This window comes from Montipora capricornis, chromosome 2, assembly GCF_036669925.1.
Source record: "Montipora capricornis isolate CH-2021 chromosome 2, ASM3666992v2, whole genome shotgun sequence".
NCBI classification, from domain to species: Eukaryota; Metazoa; Cnidaria; class Anthozoa; order Scleractinia; family Acroporidae; genus Montipora; species Montipora capricornis.
Window position 1 is genome coordinate 43,637,613 of NC_090884.1, and position 22,500 is coordinate 43,660,112.

The 22,500-nt window shown below is 39.8% G+C and overlaps 2 protein-coding genes across 3 annotated transcripts in view; one reads left to right on the top strand and one right to left on the bottom strand.

Annotated features, from left to right (window-relative positions):
* LOC138023022 (uncharacterized) overlaps window positions 1-12,615 on the top strand; it is a 37,050-nt gene extending 24,435 nt beyond the window's left edge. The window contains exons 7-14 of the mRNA XM_068870060.1: window positions 704-793; window positions 2,561-2,647; window positions 3,677-3,880; window positions 4,233-4,412; window positions 5,234-5,446; window positions 8,074-8,193; window positions 9,333-9,473; window positions 9,885-12,615. Coding sequence (XP_068726161.1) covers window positions 704-793; window positions 2,561-2,647; window positions 3,677-3,880; window positions 4,233-4,412; window positions 5,234-5,446; window positions 8,074-8,193; window positions 9,333-9,473; window positions 9,885-9,956 — 1,107 coding nt within the window. The 3' untranslated portion in view covers window positions 9,957-12,615. The remainder of the gene's footprint in view (window positions 1-703; window positions 794-2,560; window positions 2,648-3,676; window positions 3,881-4,232; window positions 4,413-5,233; window positions 5,447-8,073; window positions 8,194-9,332; window positions 9,474-9,884) is intronic.
* The window catches only part of LOC138023039 (DNA ligase 1-like), a 15,138-nt gene continuing 5,197 nt past the window's right edge, over window positions 12,560-22,500 (bottom strand). Inside the window, exons 2-7 of one of the 2 annotated variants that reach the window (XM_068870082.1) lie at window positions 21,615-21,690; window positions 20,163-20,253; window positions 19,598-19,662; window positions 18,404-18,598; window positions 17,853-18,358; window positions 12,560-14,993 (exon numbers count right to left, since the gene is read on the bottom strand). In XM_068870082.1, coding sequence (XP_068726183.1) covers window positions 14,970-14,993; window positions 17,853-18,358; window positions 18,404-18,598; window positions 19,598-19,662; window positions 20,163-20,253; window positions 21,615-21,690 — 957 coding nt within the window. In that variant the 3' untranslated portion in view covers window positions 12,560-14,969. Of the gene's footprint in view, window positions 14,994-17,852; window positions 18,599-19,597; window positions 19,663-20,162; window positions 20,254-21,614; window positions 21,691-22,500 lie in introns of both variants that reach the window. The other variant, XM_068870075.1, reaches the window with a different exon arrangement.

The window sequence follows — 22,500 nt, forward strand, 5'->3', positions numbered from 1 at the left end:
TTAGTCAGTTGATCTTTAGTGGTTAAGTGGATAAAAACAGTTTCTTCGAAGTGGGTGCTCCGGGTTCAAATCCTGTCCAGGGGCTGCTTTTACTTTTTTCTTTTTACTTGCTACCACAAGTCCTGGGACACAGTGTCCTAAATTAACGCTAATAGTAAATTGAAAGCAAATTAACAATTAACGATAATCGTCAATTCAAGGTAGAGAACATATTGATTTGGTAGACAGCGTGGGATTAAACCCGGAGCATTCGCTCGCAAATCCAGTATCCTGACCGCAAAGCCACATGCAAGTGCCTTTAGACGCCAAGACAGCAATTTCCGATGTTCTGAAATTGTCACGGATTTCTCTGTTTATGGACGTGAAAAATGTTTTGTATTCCATTTTCTGAAATTAGGGTTTCAATTTTCGGAGAGCTTAGCGTGCAAAGAAAATATTATTGGTTAAGTCTCTCTTATGCAAAAAGTGTGGAGAGGAGTCAACAATCGGATTTAGCGTGTGGACTCAATTTAAACTCTATTCGTCGATTTGTGTCTGGACGAGTACAAATCCAGGTTTTCGGGATAACATTACACTGAAAGTGATTTTTTTTTTCCTTTTGGATAATTAAAATTGCATCTCATAGATTTATTTGTTCCCTTGTATATTTTTGAGCTATGGTATCTTTTATGTATATCATTCTCCAAATTTCTTTTTCTACCAGTACCTTGGCTCGTCGCAAATTATGTCTCCCCAATCACCAAACAAAGCTGTCCGAATGGAACAAGCCCAGGAGGCGGTGGGACGAATTAAGGTAAACTTACGTGAATGCGCTTTTGGTGACTTTGTTTGTGAATAATACTACTACTACTACAAACCCTCGGAAAAAAAGGGACAAATTTGTCGACTTTTTGGAAGGTTCGGGAATAGAGAGGGAATTCTACACATGTTTAAATTGCCCATCTGGCCAAAAAATCAACTTTTGTTTTTCGTTGGATTTCAAAACTATGTTAACCAAACACTAAGCGACCAAAGTTTTAAGCCTTGATTTCAAAAAGACACCTGTTTATATCAACTGGAATTTTCCTATTTAATGGTCGGCCATTACTAACTTTAAGTTCTTGAGTGAGCTGGTTCGAGGAGAAAATGACGTCAAAGACTCACTATTTTAAGAATGCAATGCGTGTACACGCCGCAGAAGTAATATGCAGCTCGTGAGGTTTGGTCTGTTTTAAAGGAGCACTGTCATGAGCTGCGCATGCTCGGGTTTGTTTGCTCTCGCGCTCACGGAAAATTCTAGCCGCCATTATGGATTCACGCGTGAGTCACGTATATTCGCAGTTAATGAATTCTATGTCAAACATAGCGCTCAGAATTTAATATTTACCTGTCAGGAAGAACTTTCCGGATCAATAAACTTTTGTAAATGCGAAAGTGCTTGCAGTACAAAGCGAAATCACTGTCGCTGCACGCTTCGTAGCCAGCATCGAATTTAGCTTACAGCCAGGCGTGAAAAATTCTTTGCTTCAGATAACTACGCTTGTGTGTGTTATTCCACTCCTTCAGGTATTCTTTGCGATACGTTAAAGCCTTCCCTTTTCCCCCGGAGTTTCTCCTTAGTCCACCATGGCCCCCCCCCCCCCCCCCCCAGTGGAGGCCATTTTGAATTTGTCGATTCAACTTGAAAAAGTTAACCTAACACTTTTCAAGTTTTCGCAACACGCTAGCGCATGCGCAACTCATGACAGTGTCCCTTTAAACTCGCGTTTTGCGTTTATGATAAGCTGCATTCACTCGCTTTCCCTGGATCCAACCCTCTGAGGTCCAGTGGGTCAGTTTTGAACGTGAGTAATGGCGGACCGTGAATTCCTAAACTTACACTCAAAGTAAACGGTCTTTGGATAAAAATCAAAGCTCAAAATTTTGCCAGTCAAGTGTTGAGGAAACACATTTCAAAATCTGAAGAAGAAAAGGAAGTGATGTTTTTTTTTATCACAGGGGCACTTTAGGGATTTTACAGAGGGGAAATTCAGGGAGTTTTCATGGGCATGCGATTCTGTTTCCTTGTAATTTTGTAAACAACATTCTTTGCGGTCTCTTTTTCAAACTGAGAGGAATTTGGCTGGAAAACCGGAGGAAGGCGGTTTTTGTTCTTATGAAAAGTTAAAATTCTGAAATCAAAACAATTTCACACTTACACTCATTTGAAAGAAGAGGCTAATCTCGAGATTGCAAATCAATCGTATCTTCATTCCTGACTGAAACCAAGTACTACTTTTAGACTTTTGACTTAGGTGGTCAATGAAATTGGCTTGCAGACCGTGAGATTTTAGAGCGTTTTCGCTGTTGCCCGTCAGAGTTCAAACCTGATATCGACGACCTCGTAAGATATCTTTCTCTTTCATTGTGAGGGGCTATTTCCATTAGTCTGATTTTCTGAGTGTGGTGCTATAAGGTTTGTTGCTGGGTTTATTTTTTGTCAACGTCACCGCGCGATCTCATCCCCTTAGTTAATTCGCACCCCAAAGCAGCGAGAAACGTCATGGTTTCTTGGTTTTATGGTTCTTGATTTTGTTGGCAGGTGCCTGAAGGCGAAGAGCAACCAACCACTGATATTGATCTGTTCATCTCCACTGAGCGACTAAAAGTCGTCAACTCATCAACAAAGGTGACCGTAATTTTTGATAAGAAGTAAAAGTGAGTGAGTGAGCGAGTGATCGAGTGAGTGATCGAGTGAGCGATCGATCGGGTGCATGAATCACTAAAACTAATGAGGTCTTTATTTTAATTTTAACAATTGATGTCCATTTTACAGTTATTCTGTTTGCGGCGGCCAACTTGTTGCCTTATCCTTCCTTAATTTTCCTTATGAAAAGAGAAATTTTAGAGAATTTACGGCAAGATTTCGACAATCGCATGATAATTTGATTAGCAAACCTGTTGGAGAAGACGGTAGGATTTTAGCGGAGAAACAACCTTTGGGGTTAAAATGCCCATAAGACCTCTCCAATGAGCTTTCATGTTGATATTCCCGTAAGATGTCTGATATTTTCGAATTTCGAAACATTTTCTTCTTGAATGAAAAAATAAATAACAAATCCAAAGAAAGGAACTCTGCGTTGACCTTGATTTTCAAACAGTATCGCCTACTGCCGGATTCCATCATGACTCTTTGCACACCTTACTTCCTCTCGCTCATTATTTCGTTTTTTCTTTATTTTCCCGATAAATGCATCCATTCTTCCTTCGAAATTCACTCAGTTTTTGTGCATTCAATAGGGCCGTTTATACGAGAGAAAACAAGCCTCGGCCTACTCTGGCCGCGGCTTACATAAGACGCGAACACCCCCGTATAAATCATAATGGTACAAAATCTACGTTCACGGCTTTCTCAAGCCGTGTCTTATCCTGGCCTGGGAGTTTATACTCATATAAATAGTTCCTTTCGCGTATTATGTACGCCGCGGTCAGAGTAAGACGCGGCTTATTTTCTCTCGTATAAACGGCCCTATTGTCAACGCCCATTACAAAAGCATGTCAACAATCAAACAGACAATGTTAATGGTGTAAAATGGTGTAACATTTGTTACCCGTAAGCACATTTCCCCCGAAGGACCTATTTTTCACGTATGTTAAGGCCTGGTTTAACGTTCCAACATTGTTGGCGATTGACACCTTTCCTTCTTTTTGCCTTTAGGAGGTAATGTTGGACCACGCCCTTCGTACAGTGTCGTTTATCGCTGACATCGGGGATGTGCTCGTACTGATGGTCCGGCAGCCCTCAGAGGAACACACCAGTCAAGTGGCATTGAAACCTTCGCAGATTTTAGCAAGTGTGGGAAGCGCACAGACAGATCACAAGGCTATCAAGATCACGTGTCACGTGTTTCAGTCTCCAGAGGTTCGGTTAAGACACTCTTGCTATACTTGTGTTCTCTATCTTTAAATGTGGCGATATTTAAGAGGAGCTGAGGTTGATGTTACTAACTGTCCACAGTTACACAGAGCATATTACGCGGTGGCGAGAAGATGTGAATTTTAGGTTTAACCCCCTTTTGCAAACTGACTTTCAACGAGTAGTGGACGATTTGCGGGACGTTTCTTGTAAAGTGGTTTTTCTAAAAACCACTTTGTGAGCAGCCTTCGTTGCCTGTGACCTCAACCTCGTTCCCAGGCCTAAAAACCAGATTGAAATGCCAATCGAAAAGCTGGCCATCTAATCTGACGGTCCCGCTTGACCATTTTTTAAACAGGCCCAAGTAATGGCAAAGAGTATTGGCCAGGCGTTCAACGTGGCCTACCAGGAGTTTCTAAGACAGAACGGACTGTCTGATGACGTCGTCGAAGACGCTGAGTACAACGGCGTATTAGAAGCACAGAAAATACTCGGCGAAGATCTGTCTTTGCTAGCAGACGAAAACAGCTCAAAAGAAGTGAGTATAGTACATGCGCCGACACAGTTGCTCAGCAGTATGTACGTAATAGAAAGCGCGTTTAAAATCGGATCAAGCGTCCCTTCCTGTTGACGATTTCCTTTGTTTTTCCTGGGTTGCTGTCTTCTGGAAGCTATTTCTTTTTTCACAAAAGTTAGGTTAGCTCTACCAAGTCTTTTGAAGCGCTTATTCATTGCGTTCTCAATTAATTCTTGACCTTTTTTGTCAAGTCCGTCGAAAAAGAAGAAGATTACGGTGATTTAAAATACTTTTGTAATTTGCAAGCAATCAATTAATGGATTATTGGGCTGAGTTTTTTTTTGTAAATGTGCCGATGTGCGAAGATTGGGAAGAAAATGGAAATGATGGAGAAAATGTATCATGAGCTATGAATTTCGTACTTAAAAATTGTTCGTAAATGTGAATGTAAATATATGTAAAGGTAAAGGTAAAGTCACTGCTTGCGAGCCAATTGGCCCATCAGGCCATCATCTCCGGTTTCCATAGCATGAAGCGACTAGGAGTATTTCTACTCCCCCCTGGATGGGATGCTAGTCCATCGCAGGGTTACCCCCAGGGTTACACCTGGGTGGAGAGAGGCACCGTGAGAGTAAAGTGTCTTGCCCAAGAACACAACACAATGTCCCCGGCCAGGACCCGAACCCGGACCACTCGATCCAGAGTCGAGCACACTAACCATGAGGTCACCGTGCCTCCCACCATATATGTCATGGTTATTTAATGTGTATGTTTAATCTAAAAGGATTGGTTAAAGGAATATCGTTTTCACAGTCTTGTTTAATTCCGTTTGATGTTCATAGGTCGTTGTGAACAAAAAGCCCCATGAATATCTTGGTGTAATGATTGTTGAGTCAGGCTGGGGGTCCATGATCCCTTGCGCCATTATCGCGCATCTAGCAAAGGAAGGGCCAGCGGCTAAGTCTGGCAGGCTCAATGTTGGCGACCAGATCCTCTCGGTCAACGGTACAAGCTTAGTCGGTCTCCCGCTTTGGGAATGTCAGAACATTATTAAGGTGAGAAAGGAGGATTTGATCAGATATGTGTAGGGTAATTTGCCGGTAAAATAACTACATTTATAACATTTTCAAAGTTCGCCCCTTAGTGGTTTCCCATTGACGAGCTGAATTGTCTGGTTTGAGACAAAGTAAAATCTATAAGCGGGAAGGATTAAAGCACACACACGGTGCAGATCACTTTCAGCTCTCATCACTAATAAGAGATTAAGGGGGTGGCACTCAACTTCAGAAAGACAATGGTTGCTAAGGAATCTTTTTAGTCAAGAGCCCCGCAAAAAGGTTGCATGGATGGTTCTTTGAAGTAACTTTTTCAATGGAAGTCGTTTGACATCACTTCAATCAGAAGGCGCGTGCAAAGCTAGTCCCAGTCCGTCCTCTGCTGTGTGTTTCACTGAAAAACATGTAGGAACTCTCGGGAAACGAAAGAAAGAGGCGGTTTTTTCAACGGATGGGAATCGTTCCATTATTTTTCGTGAACTGTAGCATGGAATTTCTCTTTGGACAATAATAGAACTGAAAAGTTTATCAAAGGAGGGCCTTATGACGTCATAAGTTTTTTGGAACTTTTTTAAAAAAGTCCATGTTACAGATTTTGTGTTAGACTGTTCTCGTACTGTTGTGTTTAAAAATGGGTGAAAAACATAATTAACTCGCAGAGTTTTTAGGCTTTTTCTGTTTTGGTGACGTGATTTACCAACGATGGCTGTGAGTCGAACCAGACATAGAACACACTTGACACAAAATGGTAACTTTAGAGTAAAGGGACTCGAGAAATGATTATTTGAAGGGGTCCATAGCAACAGTTTGGTAGTTATCAGCCACCCCACTTAATAGACCTCTTTAGCTTGTACATTTTGTTTTCCCATTTCAGACCACATGATGTTACTCTAGGGAAAACTTTCTTTCAAATGTCGTCCTATGCACGTGAATATGTACGCATAACTTATGAAAAAACAAAAGGAAAATTCTCTTGAGAACATCACGTGGTCTTAAATGGGAAAACAAAACGTACAAGCTAAAGAGGTCTATTGCGTTCTACATTGGCTCTTTGGGTGGCTACCATTTGCTTAATTAACCAAAAAGTGCATTGAAATGGCAGTCATCTTGATTAGTCAAGAATGTCCCAAAGCTTATCTCGTTATAGTTCAAAGAAAGAGATGCGTTCGTACTTACTGTTTTATTTAGCAGCGAAAATTGGGAGGAGTGTGCTAACCCGGCATTTCGTGTTGTCGAAGTACATAAAAAGATGAGCTCCGTGGCTGTTGTTTGCGAAGCTCTGATGTTAGGGAACAGAAGAACGAACTTTAATTCTACGTCGCATCATGAGAAACATCAGTATTCTTTTCTCACGGGAAAATTTGAGTGATACACCTCGTCGTCGCTTGGAATAGTTTTCAGCAGCAACTTATGGCTTATTGCACCGACTAATTTCATCGGTTGATAACATGGACATCTTTAGTTCAAAAAGCAGAAAAGAATGCTTCTGATGTTACAAATGGGCGTATCGTATCTTCAAAAATAAGGGAAGGCCCATTTCATTTCCTTGTTGGGCGGGGGGGAAAGGGATGTGCGCAATTTCTTCTTCTTCTTTTGTTTTGTTAATTGGTGTTTGTTAGTATTTATATAACAGAATCGCCAACTCTATTTTTACTTTCGATATCTATTAGCCAACTCTTTATCGCAAGGGGAACTTGTTTGAATTTGTTTCCGTGCATACTTGTGCACGATTTTTTTCTCTTTTTTTTTTTTTTTTTTTTTTTTTTTTTTTCTTTTGTAATCCAACAATTTTTTTCGCGTAATTGCTCGCCCCGTCTCCCTCTAAGTGGGCCTTCCCTAAATCGTAAAAAGCGTCGTGGTTATGGAAGCGATTGGCCTACGTGATCTTTGATTACCACTGGTATCTACGTAAGAAATTTGACCAACGGTTTATTTCTTTTATGTTGACGCGAAACTATTGTCCGAAACCATTGTCCATTTTTTGCTTCAAAGTGCACCTAAGCGTTAAGGACATTTCGTCTGCATTATTAATTTCCCCACCAAAAGCAAACATGTTTTAGCATTCTTACCTCGACATTTTGCTTTTTTTTGCCGGGCAAGATGCGCAAAACCAACAGTAATTTGGACCACGACCGTGATGTAATAGGCATGGGTCTATTCTCTATTTTACGTCACAAACTGCTTTGCAATGCAAAATTTCTATGAAAACAGGAATGCAAAGCAGTTTGTGAGATAAAATGAAGAAAATACCCATGCCTCTCATATCACAGTCGTGGGTCCAAATATTTGCTAGTTCTGCCAAGTTTACTTGGTTTGCACGGCACAGGAAAAGCGAGATTCTAGGTAACAATGGTGGTATACACTTCCTTTGGATGGGGACATTTATATGCAAGAATATGTTTGAGTTTTACTTTTATAGGTGCATTTTAACACAAGAACGTTTCGAAAACAAGACGTTCCAAACAGACTACATACTATCGGCTGGTCAATTTTCATACATTTGACGTGCATTTGCGTCTTGTCAATTCTTACTAGGACCTTTCCCTTTGCACAGAACCAGTGGGAAGTTGTCATTGTTTGACAATCAATTCTTCGATATCATTCTGACGTCGTTTTTGTGCTTGCAGGGCATCCGTCCCAACACCAAGGTTGTGTTGAAAATCGTGTCGTGTCCTCCAACTGTACAAGTGGTGGTCAACAGACCGGATACTAAATATCAGCTTGGATTCAGCGTGCAGAATGGCATGGTAATAATTACTCCTTTTTTCATCTTAGGTCAAGGGTGACAGTGTTGTAGAGAGAAGTGGAGATTTGCTTAGTCCTGGTGGTGCTGTTGTAATCACGTCCGTTTTTCCCTCAGATTTTGAAAGTGTGTTTGCTTAACACCTGCCTGGCAAAATTTCGAGCTTTGGATTTCACGGTCCGCCACTACCCACGTTCAAAACTGACCGACTGGACCTCAGAGGGTTGGATCCAGGGAAACGTGACGTCAAAGGCTCACTAGCTTAAAATCTTAGCGTGTAAATGCAGCTTATTATATATCTGAAAGCCCAAAACTTCCGTGCTCCATATTAATTGTGCGGCGTACACACGCAATAGATTGATTTTTTGGTCACAGGGGCACTTTAAACTGTGAGTCTTTGACGTCACTTTCTCCTCGATCCAGTTCAATCGAGATTTTAAAGTTAGTAATGGCGGACCATTAGATGGGAAAAATCCAGTTGAAATAAACAAGTGTCTTTTTGAAATTAAGGTTTTAAACTTGGGTGACTTAGTGTTCAGTTAACATAGTTTTGAAATCCAAAGAAAAAAAGATCTGATTTTTTAATCATAGTACCACTTAAACTTAAATTGTCACCTTTACTTTTTACCTTTTGAAGTCAATTTGTAAATATCACGATGCTATCTGTGAGCAAACTCGTATGTTAATGAGAGAAAATGTAACCAATGACGTTAGCAAAGATTCTCTTATTTCAGACTTTTCTATCCACAAAAACAAATAAGTTAATTAATTTGTGATGGTGAAACCTCTTTTCGCCGCTAAAGGGACAATGAACGTTCATTGGTAGTTTTTTTTTTTTTTTGGTGATGGTCATCCGATTAAAATTTGAGCAAATCCTGTACTCCATTTAATTCGTCTCGTCCCCTAGAATAACATGAAATCGCGCGGCGACCATTGTGAAAATTTCTTTGGTATCATAACTTCCTCTCGTGGGATGATTCTAGCAAGATGACGTAATGTTTGACCAGCGGCGCGGCCCCACAGATTAAACTTGGTCTCTCAACACTTGTTTATGCAAAAGAGAGTATAGTGTTAAGGCAGCGGTAATTAACAGAGGTTATCCTGCCTTCTTGTCTCAGTTAACTGATAAAACTGGTTGTTTAGATTTGCAGCTTAATGCGTGGTAGTATAGCTGAGAGAGGTGGAGTGCGAGTAGGACACAGGATAATTGAAATCAACGATGAGAGCGTTGTCGCCACTTCACATCAACACATAGTTGAGCTCCTGGCCACCACAGTAGGCGAGGTACGTATTTATCTTTTCCTCGTTAATTTTCTATTTTTTGCTCAGAAAAAACTGCTACGAAAGCAATGACCTCGATGCACCAATATGAGCAACATCACTGTCATCGCAAATATGCCTGTCTTTGTATTGTCATGCTCCTGCAGTGGTGTGTAAACAGCAAATGGGTTTTGCTCTTTCAGGAATGTTCGTTTCACCATTATTTTGGTCCACGTGCAGTCAGGGTACATACTTGCCCCTGTGAAGATTATGAGCGTATTCCCTTAAACCAGAAGTGTTCTGTTTTTCCTCAGCGTGCTAATCAATGAGTATCGGCGATAAGCCCGGCATAAGTTGCGGACGTGCGGCCACACCCTTGACGGTCTGTGCTTTCATTTTATTTCCTAACCTCGTTCCGAAATATCCTTTTTGTAGATCCGCATGAAGACAATGCCTGCCTCGATGTACCGACTTTTAGTTGGTTTGGAAAACCCCCAACACATTTGAGCTATCACGGAAATGCTTGAAAGGTGACCTCAACTACCTGTAGGTGAGACTGCTGTCGTGCAATCGTCCCAGTGGCCATCTGATTGTACAACTGACCCAGAGCTTTCTTTTTATGAAAAGGGGCAGGGCTAAGGGCAACCCAACAAATCGGCATGGCAAAGGACAAGCCACCAAATGGAAAGACAATTTGAAGATGTATATAAAAAGTCAAGAGACCTCCATCAAAGATGTGGGAATTTTATCGTACTGGAAGACGCATTCTCCGGTGATCCGTTTTTATAGATGCAAGTGTAACTTTCGCGTTGTGATGTTTTGTTCACAAACACAAGGGCTCCGTCTTCTTACCAAAGGAAGGGCGTTTTTGTCCGAAATCTCTTTACATGAATTATATCTTTGTTTTCAATGTTGAGCTACACCTTTTAGGATTTGAAGACAGTTGACGACAGTCTCCAGAGATGACATGATACTGACGGGAACATTTGTCAATCTAAAAATATCTTATAATTGTCAAGATAGTTTCTGCCAAATTTTACGCAATACCTAATGAAGGGCTTGGTTGCCTCTAACTCTGCACGGTTAAATATGGTTTCACATTTCACTTTTATGATGGACGGAAACTGTAATTTTTATTCTCTTAATCAAAACTGTAAAGCTGTTGGCCTGTGGTCAACTTAGAATGTCTCATAGGCGGACATCCACAAACAGTGGTGATGAATGAACTGGATACTCCAGTTGTCCGCATGGTGGACAGCCTTACGGACGGTGCGTACTAATTCAAAGGTATTTTTGCCCCGATTTACGATTATTCAGGAAATGCAGATCTTAACAAGTGTTATTGAAATCCAAAAAAAAAGTTGAGGGTAACCACGCATTTTTCAAAGATAGTTAATGGATAATACGAAGCAATGTACGGCGTTCTTTCTCAAATTGACGCTTAATTCTCTCTCCAAAATGCATGGTTACCCCCCAATGTTCTTTTTGGATACCAAGAGTACTTACTAAGATCTACTTTATCCGGATAATTTTAAACTGCGGAAAAATATCACTGTATTATTGGTAAGCATCTCCGATAGAAAACCTGAATACCTCGAGATGCGCAAAACGTATACGCAGTAATAATAGTAGGCACCGTTCTTGAAAACCAGATTTACAATCCAGTGGATTATCAAGTTGATTTCCACCGTTTGAACAACCGATGCGAGACATTTGACTTTATCTCTTGGCAGCCCGGGCAGAGTAGGTCACGGAGTGGTTGAAGTGAACCGTTTCTAGCCTTAGGAGTCCTTTTAGTGGAAGACGTCTTGACGTAACTATTTCTTGTTGTCAAAGTTTCTCAACCATTGGAATAGAAGGACCCTATTATTCTACAGCCAATAAGGTCGTTCGCATATAATACATGACGTCATCTATATCTTCGTTTTTAAAGGGACAAAACGTTTTCGAATCATATCCTTGTCAGGAACACATAGAGGATATTACATGGCCGCGCGGGGATACGAATTTTATCTTCGAGTGCTGAAAGTATCTCTCACGAGTGAGCGAAGCGAACGAGTGAGAGATACTTTCAGCACGAGAAGATAAAATTCGTATCCCCAAGCGGCCATGTAATGTTCTGTTTATTATATAGATATTGATGAAATGTCTAGATTTAAAACTTGTTTTATTCATTTTCGAAATGATGAAAAAGTGTTCATCAACCACTAAAACGTGCATGTTGTGTAACATGAAACAAGATATGAAAGTTATGAAAAACAAATCATGATAATGTAAAATTTGCTATAAAAATGTTAATGTAGTAGAGAAGAATTATATTAAAGCACAAAAGTATCGTACAATGAAGAGGAAGCTCGCGTTATATTGGCTAATCGTGTTCGTTACCATGACGACAGCAATATCCTCACATGTGAAAGATAAAAATGATACGTTCACTGCGCGCGGTGAAGATATGATTTTTTAGTAATAGGAGAAACCCTGGTATTTCATCAATATCTATATAATAAAACCAGTTAATTTTATTTTGAAAAGAATTGTTCTTCTGTCTTTTTTTTTTTTGCAACAGCCGAACTCTGACTTGAAAACTCTCGTCCGTTTACAGGATTGGGCCAAGCTGGGGTCACATTAGCTGCCGTGAAAGTCTATTGAGCTCTTGCTTCACGGTCTAAGACTTTCCCTCGCAAGGCAAAGTGGAAAGGTTTTTGTAGTCAAAGTCGGGTGACAAGTATATTTATCAGCTCAGAAAGTTCGAAATCCGATGTTCTCAGTTTTCTTTCCTTCTTTCCTTAAGGGAGGAATGGGTTTTAAACACGAAGACGCTTTGTTAAAGGCTTGGTACGTTTGGCACATGCTCGTGATTTGTCAATCATAGACGCATACAGAGCTCTGTGATACGTTATAAGATATTATGACTCGTTCTTCTTCACTTTTCTCGCCCAAGAAATATCTGTTAAGGGTTCCATCTGCTGTTTGTTGATCGCCATCTTGGGTTATCCGTCGTGTTTGAATGAATTTGAACATAAAATCGGCCTCAAGCCAACCCTTGTGAAGTGCATCTTCGAGTTTAAAGTTCGGGAAACTGAAAGCAATGAAACTGAATGGAAAGGATGTAAATCCCCTAAATGATGTTCACTACTACACAAATAAATATGTCCTTGTAAAAAAACACGAACTGCATACATTACTTTTAACGCCTACAGTAGGAACAAATTGTTTACAACATTACCTTAGGCCTCACAAGCTGAACTTTGTTCAGTAGAGACTCCTAGAATGATCTGATCAACCACAAAAAATGGAAATGAAAACCCAAGTAACCTTAAAATTTGTTTCTCGTTTGCTTTGTGGAAGAAATTAGGACAGGAGCCCATGACTAAGAGCGTACAACTGTATTGTATTCTTTGTTTGCACCTGAACGTCACAGCGGCCATGTTGGTGGAAAGAACAATAGCGAAAAACTCTTTTGGGAATTTGACTGTTATTATGCAAAACTTGAGCTACATTTTTCTATTGTTTTGGCACCAACATGGCCGTCTTATCACGTGAGTGCAATCAAAGAATTTCAGTGTGGAACGGCGTTTTTACAGGAAAAACCTTAACAATGACCACAACCAGGTTTTCTGAGCCAGCGAGACTGAGCACCCCCAGCAAACCATTTTTGTAACGAAACCCGCTGGTCAGCCACCTAAGGTCTTCCTTTTTACAAACTGAGTTATTTTTGGATTGATTTTCCAGCTAATCACTAGTCTAGCATAGAATTGAGAACGGTCACACGTGCAAGCCAAATGTTATTTAAGAACTCGTGTGAAAATGTCCTTACGTAGACCTAGTATTGGAGCAAGGTTCTTCTGTTCAAGACCGGGTCTTGTCCAAGAAAATACAAGTATTCTTGGGGCCGATTTACACGATACGATTTTGTCGCATGCGACAAGCTCACGACAGGCCTACGACATGACTTACGATTGTCGCAGCGTTTTAAAATGCTACGACATTTTTTCTGACGTACACAACAATCGTAAATCATGTCGTGGGCCCGTCGTAAGCCGTTGTCGCATGCGACAAAGTCTTACCGTGTAAATCGGCCCTTAGGGTGCGTTCGATTGACCCTATTCCGGAATAAGAATACGTGGAGTGATGATTTAAAACGGTATGTCTAGCGTTTTGATACAACAAGAATAGTAAAGATATGTTTAAAGGGAACCTCCACTCTTACTACAGAATAAGTTGAAACCAAAGAAAATTATGTTAACAAACAAATTTGTTCGAAATTTGATTTTAAAAGTGTTTATATCAAGAAATGTGAATTTTAAAATCGTTTATTTTCACTTTCACATTTCGCGTGGGCAGCCATTTTGAATAATTGTGACGTGTTACGGTTGCCCCATTGTTCTGACACAAAGAGCTTTTGTCCAATAACATAAGCGCAACCGTTACACGTCACAATTAGTCATGATGGCGGCGCCCGCGAAATTTGAAAACAAAAATATGCGATTCTAGAACTTATTTCAAATACAAGCACTTTCTTTCAAAATACTTTTAGACTGACTTGACTGTAACGGTTATTTCCTGTGATTCAGAGTCACTTTTTGTAGAAGTGAAGGTTCCCTTTAACAACAAAACTTTAGCAGGTGTTTGACAATTTTAATGTAAATCTCAGTAAAAACGAAGGAGTTCTTCTATTCCATGTAAATGTAAAAAATATATATTCCATCTATTCCTATCACGAAATACGGTCAATCGAACGCACCACGCTAAGAGAAGTACACCGACTACAAGAGTTTATTGCCAGCCCAGTAGTAACCACTGATAGTTCAAGGATGTGAATTACTTTTACGAACAGGTGTGCCAGTACCACCAAAACCAAAGCGCGCAAGGTGCTAAATTTTGCTCAAGTTAAAAGCTTATTTTACCGTTTGCTTTCAGTCAATTCATGACCAAGGGATTTGGATTGTTACACTACGTATTTTGTGAAACGATCTATAAGATGCAGCGGTCATAGCAGTCACTCATGCTGATGACGTTGAGACAGATGAATGCACAACCTGTGTGAGGCTAAAACGTAGAATGGTATAAAAGAATTCACAAGAAACTAGCCAACAAATAACGAAAACATCAATTCCCTCCATGTGGTCTGGCAATTCGTTAGAAGGGTGTACAATATTTACCTATTGCATTCTAACCACTTGAATTCACGTTATATCTACAATGTGCAACTAATCTGAATTTAGAAAAGACCACCTGTACACGGTGGCACCGTAATGCCAAAACTAATTCGCATGCATGTCTGACTAATGTCCACACACCTGGACTTGCCTTAACGGCATCTGCGACGATGCCCCTATACGTGTAGCATCTCGTGGCAGCAAGCACAACAAGATTAGGTATGAGAGTAATGGATTGGATTGAAAAAAAAAATTAATCACCAGGATTAGTACCCACAACTGCACTAAGCTAACAACAGGAAACAAAATATCAAAAAAATTGTCTATCCATCTCTGAATGAACATTTTAACGTGTGGGTATTTAAGCGGCATGCTCCTGTTGTTCCTGCAACAACAACAAAAAACAGAAACAGTTGAGCACTTTGACAAAACTCTTCCAAGCTTTAACTGATAAGAGTGTAATGTGAAGTGCTAGTTTTGTACCCCATATGAACCATGTGAGTGTTAGCCCTAGTAATGGAAATGGGCCCACACAAGGACAGAGAAAACCTCTGACCAGGGTGGGAATTGAACCCACGACCTTCGGGTTAGATCACCGCTGCTCTACCGACTGTGCTACAAGGTCAGACGGGAGCAGGCCGTGGGAATTGACGATGTTAAAGTCACGGCAATTAACATCTACATGTAGAAGGAAGGATTACGTTTTTACAAAGCTTTCACATGTTGGAAAGTCAGCATTCCTCTTAGAACAAATAGATCTACTGTATATGTACACAAGAATAAGAGTAGAGGAGAGATATCTGCAGCGACTCAAAAAGCGCGATTTTACCGCTGGATACATTTTTGTTTGCAAATTAAGGAATGTTTAAAATGAACCCTGATTTTAGCTCTCTCAAACTTTCTTCAGAGCCCCCTTTTCATAACTTTCAATGAGCAAAAACTGAAATACAAGTAAAACCTATGCAAATAACTAAGATTTCTTTTCAAGAACCTGTGTAGCTTAGAAAATCCATTTCGACCCTCCGTAAACAAGAGCTTGTGTAAGAAAATTACAGAAGGTGAATAGAAAATGAAAAAAAACTGGAAACTTGGAAGGCGGAAACTGGATTCTGGAATTCAGAATCAGAAATGGCCAGGAAAACCAGAAATGGAAATATGCTGACGTAATCACTGCATGAGAAAACGGCAAGGAAATACTGAAATTTTAGATCACAAGCAACCGAATGCCCCGCATTGTAACCGGGAATGACTAATTACTGATTTACATTCTCTACTTAACTTAATACAAAACAATAAGATAGGAGAAACATGAGAGCTAGTCAGGAAAAAAGGACCAGACAACGAGCGTTGAAGCAGATTTCTTTGCATGAATGAGTTAGCTTACAGGAGCCTTTGATTTTTGCACGCTTTTTTTGCTTGATTTTTAATACGAGAATTTTGGGCTAACTTCGAGCAAATAAATTATTCCATAACTATTACGGAAAAAAATCTGAAACTAGTAACTGAGACCGAAAACTTTGACGCTACGCTTTATCACAACAAATAACGAGAGGAACGATCATTTGTTCGTTTTCTTTTCTTTGCAGTTATCAGCCGTAAATAAATAAAAAGAATATTTTTACAACGCCTTCTTTGATTGTTGTTTTAATTTTTGCTTTCACCTTTTCTGCATTCTGAAAATTCTGACTTCCGAGTCCTGTTTCGGATTCCGGAATCCACTTTCTGTTCGGGCGTCCGATGTCTGGATTCCCGAATTTCCATTCGTCCACTTCAAGGTAGGTTTTACTTTATCAAATTGGGTCAACAACTGAAAATTTCTAAATCAAAGAATCTAAAAAGTGGCTTTTAAGTCATGACGTCCGCAACAGGGTTCCTACGCCAGCAGTAATGTTTACTTAGTATGCGCACGCACCTTCCGGAGATTTTTGTTATAAAAAGGTTACTTTCGAAAGAAGAAACTGTGGTGCTGCGTTGGTTTATCGAACGAGTTCATAAAGGTACTGAATTAACCACCGTCAGAAAGCCCTTCGCCAACGCGCACCGTTGAACTTTCAATGGCTGAAGCTGCGGGCCGCAAATGCCGCGGGCGTTTTTGCGCTAACCCAACGCCCGCGGTATTTGCGACCCGCAGTTTCAGCCATTTTGAAGTATTCGTTTCAACGATTTTAGAGCAAGAGAGACCACTCGCAGTCCAAAGGGCGTTCGTTGTGGACTTTTTCTTCCTTTCCTTTCCTTACTGTCGCTATGTAAACACAATAGCAGCTAATGTGGTGTTCCAAACTCACCCTTCAAGAACTGAGATCTCTTCGTTTCCATTTTTTTTGTTCGGTTTACAAACATGGCTGCTGTACACGTGTGTGAAAATCAAGAATTTGAAAAATTGACGAAATTTAGAGCAAATGTAGGGTCAAGTTATATAAGACAGGATGCCCCCAGGGAAGTTGCTGAATGCGTGAAATCAGCCGCATTTAAGACCTTTTATGTCCGCTGACATCCTAGCTATAAATAACATGTGAAAACCTTTTTTGTCAGCCCACAAGCACATGACCAACTTGTGCTAAAGGCTTCTTACTAATTGAGTTTGAGGTCCACACTGTAGGTTATAGACCACTTTCATAAATGTCCACCATTTTTACATTTCTTTGTCTTTATGTTAATTACACCTACGTGTACTGCCCTCATTTTGAAACAAAAATTCTTTCGAAATCTGCTCATCGTAGCGAGGCTAGAAAGGCTTATTAGCATTAAAGCAAAAGAATATTTTATTTGGCCGCCAATATGAAAGAGGTCTACGGGCCGACAATCGTGTACAAAACTCGTTAAGAGAACCGAAACCAAAACCGACAAAAAACACTTGTTCGCTATTTCTCCCTTATGAGATTGAACCCATTTTTTTAAGTTTATTTACAAGTAGTATGTTGATGTAATTTGCAATATAGGGAGAATCTCATTGACGTCACCTACTGTCATTAATGTGCCAACCAGAGCCTCATACTGTAGGCTGTCGACACAAAGGATCTTTTGTTCCTGTGGTTGGCACATTTGAATAACAAAAGCAATGCTTGTAAACAGATATATTCCCTACATAGTTGGTGTGATGCCTTAAGCCCCGTGCAAACAGAGGCCACTTTTGATTTGTTACTTACTGCAACACTGCATTAACATCTGCCACAGGATGCCAACTCCAATGCTACAGTACCAGCATCTTCATTCACTATGGATTGAAATGATCAATAACACATACCTTATTCTCTAAACTCCTGTAATTTCTTGAGAGGTCCCTGTCTTCAGGGACATCCCTTGAGGAGGCTTTAGAGCGTGGATGCTTAAGGGCTCCTTCATCGAGACCTCCATTTGAATCCATCATTTCACGTGGACTCATCTCTTTTTCCATAGCATCAGAGTCGTCTTCTGGTTCTTCTTCATTATTTGCCACCTCCTTATCCTCATCCCCCTCTTCCACATTTTCCTGGTCATCCACTTGTTCTTCCTCTTCCTTATCCTGTTTACTGTCACCTTTTAACTTAGACATTGTGTCGGGAGCTGTGACTTTAGGCTCTCCCACAGCTTTACTTGCAGTGTCGTTCCCATCGGCATTACTGATGCTTTGAGTTTTGGGAGAATTGCTTACGGAAATTACTGGAATTTTCTTTTCTTTTATGGGGTCATCAACTTTCTGATTGTCCTCTTCCACATCACTACTTGTTGATTTGTCCTTCTTGGAAGATTTTTTCTCCTCTTTTGTAACCTCTTTCTCATCTTGTCCTTTGACATCGTTCTTATTGTCACCATCACCTTCATCAGACACTTCCTCTCCTCGCTGCTTCACTTCTTTGCTTTGCATCTCTTTTTCTCCTACATCAGTATCACTCTTTTCAACCACCTCAACCTCATCAGAATCCTTTTCTTTTTTCTCATCTACTTTATTGCTTTGCTTCTTGTTGGGATATTCTCCTTCATCAGTTTCCTTAACCGTTGAGTGGGATTTGGCTGCGTTTGAGGAATAATTAAAATAATGATCATTATGACAATGTGGCTGACATTTAGTTTGCAATATTGCGGCTAAGTGATAGAGCGGTTTTCAATCAAGTGTCGAAAGTAATTACCGAATTGCTTTGGTTTTGCATTACTTCAATCGGCGATTGGTTCAAAGTTTTCCCGCCATTTTTTCAACCAATCAGAAGTGAAACCAAAACCAATTGTGGTTCACGCATGCACATTTTCCCGTGCTTTGTGTCGGTTACGTGTAATTACTTCGAGTATTGATTGGTTTACTGGATTGTCTCCATCCTTTTTGATTGGCCAACTGAAAGTAATTAGATTGGTTTTGGTTTTACGACACTCAATTGAAAGTCGCTCTAATGCTGCTGCAGCTCTGTCTTTCAAGCTTAGGACGCTTTCCGTTTGAAAGAACTGACTGGCCAAACTGGGCATTTGGAAGGACTATCTCTAAAACGCCTTCACATCGACACACTTCAAAGATGATATAATTATACATCTACCCCTCCAGATGAATGTGAGGGATTATTATCATGCAATGTTCCTTCAAATTGCTGACTCTGATGAGTCTGACTGGCTAGCTAATTCTGACAAAACGAAAGTGCCTTTAATATTCTCTTTGTGAGTAGAACAATCAAACACAAGTTTGTTCTATTATTAATAAAAGGTTTTCAATACAAGTTACAATTATTGTGAACAATTTGGGCCTTTATTTATCCTATAGGTAACTGCCCAGCCTTGGTTGTTCAAAAGGCAAATAGATCTATCCACCAAATAATTAAATTATTACTATCATGTCAGAATCAATCGACTGGATAGGGTATCCACCATCTGACCAACAAGAAAACTCTTTGTAAATATGTTGTAGAACATGCGCATTTTCCCTCAGTTTTTCATTAAGACCTTTCACACAATTAAAGCCAACAGATTACACTTGCACTTTCTGCAAAACTGAAATAATTAACATTTTTATTGCTATATATGAATTACCTTGAGAACTCTTGGCTCGACCAAGTTCTGACCCCATTGCTTCTAAACTCTTCTTGCAAGCCTCTCTGTAAAAAAAAAAAAAAAAAGTTCAAGCTCATTCCAGTTCTCGCATCATTTGCAGTGTCTTTTCACAATCACTACAATTACTTTGTTGAGAAAGATAATCATGATTCCAGATGTGCAAGCTAATCTTTCAAGACAAGATCTGTTCTTGAAATTGAGGCATGAATTCTCCATTTCCAGCTCCACTGCAAATCCTTATATGGACTTAATTGTAAATTCTTGAATTGGTTTTAACACATTGTAGAGAGCAGTTTCATATAATGGGCCAGATGTGTCTCCAACCATTCAAGACATTTAAGTTTTACTGATGATCGTCTTCTGGGCTTTTTATGTTTTGAATGCAATTTAAGGAGTTTTGATTAATTCCATGCTATTTCTTGCTTTTACAGATACCGGTACGGTACTTTAGATACAGGTACACCAAAATGAAAAAAACCAAGAAAAAGTCAAATCAAAAGGGAAATGAAACAATCAAACAATCTCAAAACAGAGCACTTCTTACCTCTCTGCTGTTATTTTCTCAATTTTTTCCAGTAAAGCTGAATGGTTTGCTTTTGCTTCATTAAACTTTTCCAAAAGCAACTCAGCCTTAGCTGCAGTCAAAAAAATAAACATTGTCTGTTAATGAATAGTTTTGAAATTAGACTGAGAAGCATTTATAATGCCATAAGGGTGATATACAATATTTTTCATTGCCATACACCATACATATTCATGTTCCCATGAGCATGGCCTGCTAGTTTACAGGTACAGTGTAGCTGGTACTCAGTAATCCACTTCTTAAGTTGTACTTTTCATTTTGGACCCTAATAGAGCATAAAGACTGATCATTGTCAACCAAAGGTGTCAGCAAGGATCAAGAGGAGAGAGAAGCATTTATTTATGTGAAGCAACTCATTTCCTGAAAATATGGAGCCTTACAAAATGATTTTACAGTAGAAGTTGAAAGCCATGGTGGGTGCGTGCAACCAAGCAAGCAAGCATGCAAGCAAACACTTTGTTTACAGCTGCGCAAACTGCCTCACGAGGCGGTTTGCTCAGCCGTTTCCTCCTGAGTGCGGGAAAATAGTGGCGCGAAATTCACCTCATAAGGCTGTGATGTCAAACATGTTTGATGTTTTTGGCCTCGTGAGGCACATTCCTCACTTTACCCAGCCATCGTGAGAATCGAGCTGAGCTCGGTCAAGCAAGCATCCAATAAAATACATGGCATTCTCACGAGGCATCAGTGGTGTCGTAACACCTACCTGCATTTCAATACATTTTGTTTTCATTCATATACTGGTAAGATGTGTTCATTTCAACAGCTCAAGTGAGAAAAAGTATGAATTATGAAACACATGGCACATCATACTGTAGATAACAAGCGAGTTATTAGTCATCAAAAACTGATAAATTCCTGGGTGGCAAAAGCACCAATGAGCCTGTACGTTTGTTGTCAAATTTCGAGTTTTCAAAGCGTCATCACTCAGAGATTAATATCTGGTAAATTGCACTCAAAGTTTCAGAGATTGCTTACATGTACATGTACTATGCAATGAACTTCCAATATTCAGTAAGAGCGTTTTGGCTGATAGATTAGAAAAAAAGAAAGGAAAGGAACTTTATTTAAGTGTCTAGTCGTTCTAGCACTGGAGCCCTAATTGGGGACACTGTAAACTGAAATTAACAATCAATGCAAGACGATGAGCTTATGCTTACGAGGCAAAAATGTAAACAAAGATTCCCCTATTCTACAATGTACAAGATAGCCATTACATTGTGTAAGAACAAGAAAAAATGCAGTGATGATAATTATCACAAAATAGGGAGGGGAATGCTCTTGATCACTCGCTTTACGAAAAAGATACCAGTTTAAGGTTCTTGCAAAGTGCATGCAAGTACAGTTCATGACTTTCGAGCATTTCAACTTTACATTTCTAACAGTGGAAAAGGAAATCAAGGGTTGACTCACTTGCCAATGCTTTTAGCTGAGAAGATGAGCCATTCACTCCTATTTTAAGTTTTTCTAACTCTTCCTTGTAGATTTTCTGCAAAAACCAAAATAATACAAGTCAACCTTAAGGAGATGAGCTACAGCCCCAGGCATAATTATTGTTGGGACACTTCTGCCTCTTCCTTCCCTCTCAATGTTGGTGTGAAAGATTTTGTGACTGAACTGCAATAAACAACATTGAGAGGGGCAGGGAACGCACAAGGAGGGAACAGAAGATGTTGACATGAAGTGTCCCAACTATTTATGTCTGAGACTGTAGTAATTATTACTAGCAATAACTGATAGGCTGAGTAGTACATTTTGTATTATTATGACAAATTACCGGTATACAGATGATTCAAGCAGGGTGTTATCCATCCAACACTCGCTTTAAATTGGTGGATGATTGATATCACTGACATCCACTGACAGTAAATTTTTTTGAATTATAGTATTTGACGTTGTACATTGTATGTCAAGTCCTGGATGGCCAACTGGAAGTAAATGCCGTAAAATCCCCCCTTTGACTCCCAAGCCGGCCTGAACCGGTCATACTTACATGTAATACTGTATTTACCCATACATAAGTCGACCTGTTATGGCCTCAAAAGAACCTCCAAAAATCCCCCTCGACTTATACACGGGTCAAAGATTTAGAGCCAAGTTCCAGCTAAATAATTTATTCAAAACTAACATATGATGTTGTCTTGGGCATATAAACAAACGCAGTAGACAAAAGACTTCAAAATGAATGTAAGCAATTTCAGTTGAAGTGAAAAAGGATTTGTCCAACTCTAAATGTTGAAGATACTCACTAGCACAAATATAAAATAGACATTGGAAATTTTTATTTACCAAACGCAGA